Source organism: Sipha flava, unplaced genomic scaffold, assembly GCF_003268045.1.
Source record: "Sipha flava isolate LNK unplaced genomic scaffold, YSA_version1 314_pilon_pilon, whole genome shotgun sequence".
NCBI lineage: Eukaryota > Metazoa > Arthropoda > Insecta > Hemiptera > Aphididae > Sipha > Sipha flava.
The window spans coordinates 78,810-88,247 of record NW_020272994.1 but is presented as its reverse complement, the minus strand read 5'-3'; the positions used below and the strand labels follow the sequence as shown (position 1 = coordinate 88,247).

General features: G+C 34.1%; 1 protein-coding gene across 1 annotated transcript; it reads right to left on the bottom strand.

The window, feature by feature from the left end:
- Positions 1–849: 849 nt before the first annotated feature.
- LOC112686554 lies at positions 850–3,257 on the bottom strand. The gene is made up of 4 exons (XM_025558904.1): positions 3,134–3,257; positions 2,739–3,020; positions 973–1,228; positions 850–912 (listed from the first exon to the last, which is right to left on the bottom strand). The coding sequence occupies exons 1-3, from the start codon at positions 3,255–3,257 to the stop codon at positions 981–983; spliced, it is 654 nt and encodes a 217-aa protein (XP_025414689.1). The 3' UTR covers positions 850–912; positions 973–980.
- Between the last annotated feature and the right edge of the window lie 6,181 nt (positions 3,258–9,438).

The following is a 9,438-nucleotide window of genomic DNA, read 5'->3' as shown; positions in this document are numbered from 1 at the left end:
TAAATTTTAAAACTTATTTAATATTTCTAAGTTTTTAGAAAAATGTCTTATCATAAAATGACATGCATGTTATTGAATAATTTATTAAGTTCCTAAAATCCCCTTCCTCCGTACAAGTGCTATCATGCGTGGCTACTAAAAACATTGCAATAACCAACTGTACTCGTACCAGTAAAGTGTAAGATCACGTATTCTGAAGGAAAGTAATTTAGTTTTTACATTGATGCATATCCTAACAGCACTCGTAATTTTGACACTGCAATAGTATTCCATTTAAGATACGTGTTTCCCATGACATATTTTTTTAAATTTTTTTTTAATAATATTGTTAATTTTGTTTGGGTTAACTAGGTAATTGGCTAATGGTATTCATCCCTACAAAGTATAGAACATCACATCAATAACAATCATCGTGTGTACACTTCTGTTCATCGAAATGTAAGAATATTTGTTCAGACCAATAAGGTTTCAAACCGTGTACTTGATCAAATCAAATCATCCCACCAGGAGCACCCGTATTCAATTTTGTCAAAATCTGTTGGAATACAATAACCCATCTGCTGTGCCTGTTCCGACATGGTGTTGTAGCGCAGTGCGATGCAACGTACGCGCAATGTTCGATTTCTTCGATACATTATTACTAGGGCGGAGAATTTATAGGAGGTAAAATTGGAAAAATATGCATGCAAATATGCACATAAAAAATTAAAAATATGCATTCAAATTCATTAAATATGCAATATAATATGCACAAAAAAATTAAATTATATTTTAGTAAAATAAAAAAATTAGATATAAAAGAAATATAAAAATCATTGCATTGCACAATTAATTTTATTTTAAATATTTCTTACGTCAAATGATCGCCGATTGTTAGTATAGTTTTCTTCAATCTCGAATTTTGGATTTATCCTTAAAATAAATATTAAATATATGAAAAAAAAAATATTTTTAAGATAACTTTTTTCTCACCTGATAAATTATTGCATTGCACAACTAATGTTTTTTTTAATATTTTCTACGTCGAATGATCGCCGATTGTCAGCCAGTATGGTTTTGTACCGAGAAAAACTTCTTTCGATGTCTGTTGATGTTACTGGTGCATATTTATAAAATGTTAAATCATTTCTTGTTAGGTCTTCTGGTAAACCATTCATTGATGAACTTTTTCCATTCAAAATTTTTAAAATGTTTAATATTATTGCAAACCCATCATTTTTTTCTAAAACTTGGTTTTTTTTTTTTTTTTTTTTTTTATTTAGCTTTTAGTATTAACTATTACAGCTCAACAATTATACTATCTACAACGTAATTAAATTAAATTAACAATAAGATATTGTATCATAATATTGAATAGGTATACAGAATAGAAAAAAAAAAAAAACCCAAAAATATAATAATATTAATAAGGTTAATATAAAGATAAGGGCGTATAGATTACATAAATAGGTTGAATGCAATTGTTGGTAATTGGTTGTGATAATTTATGGGGAATTCGTTGTGAGTTTGTTTATTAGGACGGTGAGAAGGGAAAGTAGAGGGTTTAATAAGATTTTTATTTCAATCAGAAATGTAGATATAGTATCAGAAGTAGTGTGTTTTGGTTGCTCTGAAGATATGTTGACATACGTTGGACCCACTTTGGTGTTGTTGCCATGATGACGAGTACGAGCTTCTTGCCTTTGAGTATCTGGCATTTTTGTTTTTTTTTTTTTATTTGATAGTACCAATTTCTTGCGAATTGGGCATCCTTTGTATGAGGCTGTGTGATCACTAGAACACAGAGCGCATTTAGCCGGGAGTGACCGGTCTTTGATACAGTTCGCAGTAAGATGGTCCTCACCACATTTGACGCACCTAGGGGAGTGACAACAGTAATTGCGGGTATGACCATATGCTTGACATTTTAAACACTGAGGTGGGTCATTAATTTTAGAATGTGGTTTTTCGATGACTACAATGGAATGGAGCAATGTTGATATGTTGAAGATAGTGTGGTTATTATTCTTAAGTGCCAATTCGACATGGAAAAGAGGTAATGGACGTTGATTCTTTCTTATATTCACCACGCGTACCACAGAGTGTCCATGCTCCGCCAGGGCATCGGAGATATCGGATAGAATAGTGGTATGATGTAAATTGCGAATTACAACCTTAAAGTGACGCATGTAATGGGGACGGAAGGTATGAAATTCCGCGCTAGTGCTTATTAGATACTTCGAAATGGTGGCGAAGGCAGGGTGACTGTTGGCCCTAATTATTAAATAAGATGGTGTGGACTTACAAGAAAAATCATTAATACCCGTGAGGTGTATTAATTTTTTATGAAACTCAGAAAAGTTTCTGATGTTCTTTACGTAAATCGCCGGCATATGAATGGACTTCAGTACGTTTTGACTTGGTGGTAGTTGCTCGCGCTCTGTAGCATTAGAGTTAGACATAAATACGTCCGATACCAGCTCATCATTGGCCGTTGACAAAACAGCGAATCGATTTGGCGAGGTGAAAGATTTGGTTTTTTTCTCATGCTTGGGAGAGCTGGAGTGCGAAGACAAGTGTCGTTTAGAATTCGTTGCCGGTGATGATTGAAGCAATGCCATACTAATATATGTGAAACGGTTCGCTCCGTTACAAACCCATTAAATATGTGTTGCGTAATAACGATCGGATTACTGTCATTAAACGTTGCCAATACGGACTACGGAGCGCGATAAGCACGTGCTCCCGCGATGATGGACGAAACCGTACTGCTAAAACTTGGTTAAATTTTGTATTTACTTTCATTCCAACGTCACCTGCAACTTCTTCCAATTTATTTTTTGTGAACATTACTGTTGATACTGAATCAGTTAATGATACTCCTTGTGATTCTAATTTAGTTATGGTTGATAGTAAAAACCCATAATTTAAATGTATAAAAGTCAAATTTGATTCCATTGAAATTTTATTTAGAAGGGTTTGAGATTCTTTTATAGATACAGCATCGTTAGAATCAAATGTTGTATAACATCTCGGACTTGCTTAAAATATTGGCAGTAATAAGAAGTAGCTTCAATCCAAGAACCCCAACGTGTAAGTACAGGTTCGAGAGGAAGAGGGACTCCGGGAGCTTCTGTCATAAAAAATAAAATACGCGAAGGTGCTTTTAAAAATACTTGCTTTCCTTTTGCTACTAATTTATCAACTCTAGGAAAATGACTCCGAATATTTTCTGCTAATTTATGTAATCCATGTGCTATACAAGTAATATGGATCATCTTGGAATACTTTTTCCGGGTCTATCCTTTAGTAGAGTTCCGATTATTACGTTTGCAATATATCTCCCTTGGACATCTGTCGTTTCATCTATAGAAACCCATATTTTATTTCCTACGTCTTTTCTAATTTGATCAATAGCTTATAAATAGCAATCGTTTGTATAAGTTTTCCTCAACGTAGATACACTTGGGATGTCATTTAGAGTATATTTTTCAAGGAACGATCGGAATTGAACATTAGATGTAAAGGAATGTTTGCACACATCATAGCCTTGCATAAATCATTTGAAAAAACAGATTTTTTGTTTGACGACTGTTTGTTGTTTATTTTCTGCAGGTTTATTTCGACGAGCTAATAATCGTTCGTGTTTATTTGTTTTTATATGTTGAGTTACTGTAAATTTTTTATTAGCACTTACTTTAACTTCGCAAATCTTACAATAAAGCATAGTACTATCGGTAGCAAATGTATCTTCACCACACTGTTTCACATACTTGTTAAATATATTTGCATTTATTTTTGGCATTGTACAAAATGTTAGCAGAAATGTTAAAAAAAAAAATGTAAGCATGGAAAACACAACAAACGGCACGCAGTTTCGTATCGAACGACACATAATACTAGTAAGATTACTGACGAACAGTGAACTCTGGACACAATAATTTTGATATAAAATTTAATATAGATACTTAAATGCCAATTACTTCGACATAGGTAAAATTAATAAGTTATAATAATAAAGATAAGTTATCTTCGATAACATTATCCGAATGCCCACATAAAATATGTAGGTACCTTAGGGTGGTCCTTATTTTTCGATCTCTGATTTATTCAAATAAAACCCCCCAATGTCGTTTGGATAGTGATAAAAATGAGTTTTGTAAAGTTTGGGAATGATTGAAAATAATTAACCCGTGCCACAAGAGCGCCAAAGATTGGTAAACCTTGATTTTTCAAGAAAAAAAAATTTTTGGTTTTTTTAATCGCAGGTCCTAAAATAAATATTCTTTTTTAAATGTATACTTAACTTTATTTAAGAAAACAATATTTTCTAAAATTTATATTCTGATCTATTTTATTATAAACTTACAATTTATTAAGGTAATTATAAAAGAAAAGAAAAAAAATGTATAAACATACTTATTATGGTAAAAAGGCAAATTATCATATTTGATTTTAGAAATTTTGAGTAAATTTTATTTGACAATTAAAAAAATTTATATTAATTATTGCTTCATATCATAAAATAAATGTAATATACTAATATGTAATATAAACACTAAACAGACTAAAACAATGTCATGTAAGTGACAAATGACAGTAATATTTATCATCATTACATGCAATTTTATTTCTTCATTAGTGTACCTTTTCTTGAATCTGGATATGTTTTACGATAGTCGTACACAAATTGCAGTAAATATTGTTTTTGGCTTTCATCTTTAATTATTTTGTCATTATACTCTTCTATTAGTTTAACCCCTCGCTCAGCAACATCATTGACAACAGGTATATTTTTTTATTATAGCTGTAGCTTTTTTGTAGTTTTCATTATTTTGCCAAGATGACGGATCAATTTTTAGGAATTCAGTATTTATTTTGAAGCGGTTAAAGAGTGTCATAGATTCTGAACATATAAAATCTTCAAGACCTTTGTTTAAAATTGAATCAACTTGGTTTGGTTTGAGAATATATTGTTTTTTGAATTCGTCTTCGGAGTCCGTATTTAAAGCCGTTATCATTTTTTCTTTGTTTCCATGGAGACATCCTCGTCAAAAAATGAGAATGCTGCAGCTTCTGGAGATAAATACCATAAATTCCCAAACATTTTTTTTTATGGATATATCTAAAATACTCTGATCGACTGACTGATATTTTATTAAATCTTTTAAAAATGTTAAATCTTGTAGTGGCGCACTGGAAGTTAGAGGAGCTTTAAACCAAACCTTTACATATAATTTAACAATAAACACGCATATACTAGCAATAGATATTTCTTCTCGTTGTTTTAAATCAAACTGTTTTCGAAATATATATATTTTTAAACAGTATATTGCTTTGGCCATCCACCGTGCATAGTGTATGGCTCCAGGTATTTTAAATGAGAGTTCTCGTGGTGGTACTCCTCCAAGAAAAATTATGGTTAACTCTAACAGTTCCCTATATCTTCTCTAGGGAGATTTTCATTTAAATAACTAATACAAAACTCTATTATTTCTGTACTAACGTTGTGCAATAATTTTTCAACATATTCATTTTTGATACCAGGTTCAAAATTTGTAGTATTTACATTTGACCAAAATTCTCTAAATCGTTTAAAAATTGGAACGTCTGGACCTCATGTAGTTATACCAAATTTCACTTCAAATAAACTCCTCAATACAATTTCAAAAATATGATGCCGACACGGCACGTATAAAATATTACGCTGTAGTAAATGCTCCAATAAAACAGAGGCACCTTTTATACGACCCATATTGGAGGCAGCTGTATCACAGCATAATGCTTGAATATTATCTATAATACACCAATCTTCAAGTGTTTGAAATATTGCATTAGCCTGATCAACTCCTGTCCCGATATCAAGATATATAATAATGTTGAAACCAAAGTCACAACAAAACTAAAACCTCTTTAAACAATATATATAGTACGGGTCAGTTAGTTCGAGAAATAATCCATATTCAACTATCCAAGATAAGATAAGACAAAAATAGATATTTATTGAATTTAGTTAGGTATTGCATTTTATCTTCAACAAACCGATAAAATAAACCATAATGTACATTGTATTTATACTTAATACTTTTCTATTGTATGCATGAAGTAAGTTATATTTCAATATTATAATACTTATTATATTGATTATTGATATAGATAATAGTTAACAAAATAAACGTTCTATATTGGATGTCACAATGGTACTCTTTGTCCACAAAATTATAAAAATAAACAAAATTTAGTATAAAAACGCTATTTGTTTGTAAAATAATAATTCTATGAAAAACAGTAAAGGATGTAAAATTCATAAAAAAGTATTTTATACAAATATTGTTAGATAAAATTTTGTAAAAAATTAATATTTCATTGGTCAGAATTTAAAATATAAAATAATTTATGAAAATCAAAAATAAATAAGTTTGGGGCTCTTGTGGCATAGCTTAACTTTTTCTGATTGTCTTGAAACTTCTAATATTTCATTTTTATATCTAACTAAACCAATCTAGAGGGTTTCCCTTGAGAAATTTAAATATTTTTTTCAAAACTGCCATATAAGGACCACCCTAAGGTACCTATAATATAGTACATAGTCTACATGAGAATCGGGTGGTGTACAATGTTACTATATAGTATATAAAATATAATAATACCATACAGTTTTTAGGTAGAATATGCACGAAATATGCACAGAATAACGAAAAATGCATTTTTTTTTGAATCTTCAAAATATGCAAAAATATGCAAAAAAAAATTTAGATATCAACTGTGGGGCCTATGACTTATATTTATATCTTGGTTTGCTATAAAATAGAGACCCAGAATAAAACATGCAAATCCTATAACTTCTCTGCCCTAATTATTACGATAACGGTCGGTGACGGCGGCGGCGGCAGCGGTGATGGTGGCGGTGGTGATTGACCGTTAAATTTTTTTTTTTTGAAAAAATCATACGGCAACAACGCGATAATAATAGTTGTACTCATGTACAGCAAACACAACACGTACAACGTAGGACGTTGCACCGGTCGTGAACGCATACGGTCGCGCGAAACGGGGCCAGCTGATGGGATTTTTTTTCCGCTCGTTTAGTCCCCCTCCCCCGCCGCCACCGTCGTTCATAATAAATAATAATCGCGTTCACCGTCGCTGCAGCATAATAATACGATATAAGTGTATGCGTATGGTTTTTTTTTTCTATCCGTACATATTTTTTCGGCGGAACAGCTGCAGCACGCGCACCCTATACGCACACACACGCGCACACGCTGCAGCACAACCAATACGTACCCCTTCACGCGCGCGCGTACACCTATGCGCGTCGTACGCGCGCGTCCCCGCGATGACGACGCGCGGCGGTGATATGGGCACGCGACCGGTATTGTCTCCGCGCGCCCCGCGCCCGCTCACGCCCCCCGACTCGGTCTCGAGCGATGTGTCATAGCGCGGTGGCCGTCACGCGGCGCGCGCGTACGTTACACGGGAGAAGACGGGAGAAAAAAAAACCTGCATACACCTGGCCCCGGTGGTGTCGGCGTTGGCCGCCCGACGGGTACGGAGCGAGCGCGACGGGGGCACCCCTGCAGTTGTAAAGTATACACACAGCCATAAGAGTAGTGGTAGTAGTAGTAGTAGTAGTAGTAGTAGTAGTAGTAGTAGTAGTAGTGTAGTAGCAATACTAGCATAACTAGTAAACATTATTAGGGTGCTGACGGTGGCTGAGCGTACGCGCAGGAGGAACAAACACCCGGCTTGCTGTACTTGTAATACCCATTCTCTGCACGCCCAACTATACATGTATGTATGTATATGTGTTTAAAATTATTATACCGTACGCGCGTGCATATCTCGATCGTGTGCGGGATCGCACGAGCGTAAAAACGCACCCGGTAGTCGACGGTTAAAATTGCGGTCGTAGACGAATTTCAACGATCTGGACGAAATCCGTGTTGCCCCGCGTTCCGCGACGATGCTTGAGCGTGCGGCGTTCGTACATTTTTTTCCCCGTCTTACACTGTTTTCGGATAAAACTCAGCGCGCGTTACGACCAAAACGAGTTCGAAAGCACTAGTGTCGACGTCACATCACGCGTCATGTTCTTATGCATGACCTTTGCGCGGAGAGATCTACCAGCGAGAACGGACAACGATCGTAATACGGTCTCATTAATACACTTTTAAACGCCTTCGTAAAACAATACGTACACGAGAGTAACGACATTAATGTTGCACAAACGATCTTCCGTCGACCACCACCATAGTATGTGGCTGGCGTGCGCGGCTCGTACAATAATATACACTGACGTCGGAACGAATTGTTTTTACACAGGCGTAATTGTTAAACAGCGTTTATTCGTTTTTTCACCCCTTTTATGTTGTACTCATAAGATCTCAACGAGATCGTAAGTTATTTAAATTAAATTGTTTTGCAGATCTACCTGTAAGGCAAAATACAAGACCCCTTTTTAGCAGCTGTTCTCTAGCCACCTTGCCGCCATTTCGTACAACCATTCATATTATTGTTATAATGTATACACCGCAAAAGACGGTGACGATGACGTCGTAAAGACTGTACACGATGACGTAGTAAAGAACGTGTGTCGTCATCGGGCTGTAGCTGTACCCGAAATGCAGGTGATAGTATTTATAGCCCATTGTTTCGCGTCTTAGCGTTTTTATACAATGACGGTATTCAGTTGTGAAACCGACCGAGACCATGCACTGCCTTAAAATAAAAATCTTATGCGTTTGGTTCCACCCCCCAAAGATTGAATGAAATCTTTGGTAGACGTCCCATTCATTCATTCGTCCGTTTACGAATGTGAACACGCCTCGGTTTGTGGAAATGCAGGTTCACATGAGGTATTGTTGTCCGTGTCGTATAAGAAAATGCTCTTCATTCAGTTTTTGATACAACTCTTATCACAGTATTGCAAACAATTGACTAATTGTTTACAATCATCTGAGTGGTATACAACTATAAAAATTATCGTTTCGTCAACTTTAAATACTCATACCCTCGTACATTTTTTTATTAATCACTAATACATATTATGTATAGAGGAACTTTATACGAGTAACTTTTTTTTTTTTTTACTTTGTAACTTTCGTATCACATTTTCAAGAATTTTTGTCAACCCGAAATAATTGTATAGATATTTTATGAAAAAAATAACAAAACGGAAATTAAAATTTTGAAATATCTATAAATAACTTTAAAAAAATCAAAATCTTTTGAAACTTCAAGTGTTACAAATATAATTTTTTAAACTACAATGAAAAAAACTATATTTTTTTGAAAACTAATACACAGTAGAAACTCGATTATTTGTCTCTGTTACCCGTCATCGCTATCTTAATTTAATTTATTCAATGACTGACGAATAACCCGGTCTTACGGCTACATAAAATAAGAAATATTGCAGCTAAAAGCACAAGCGTCAAAAAAAAAAAAAAAAAAAAA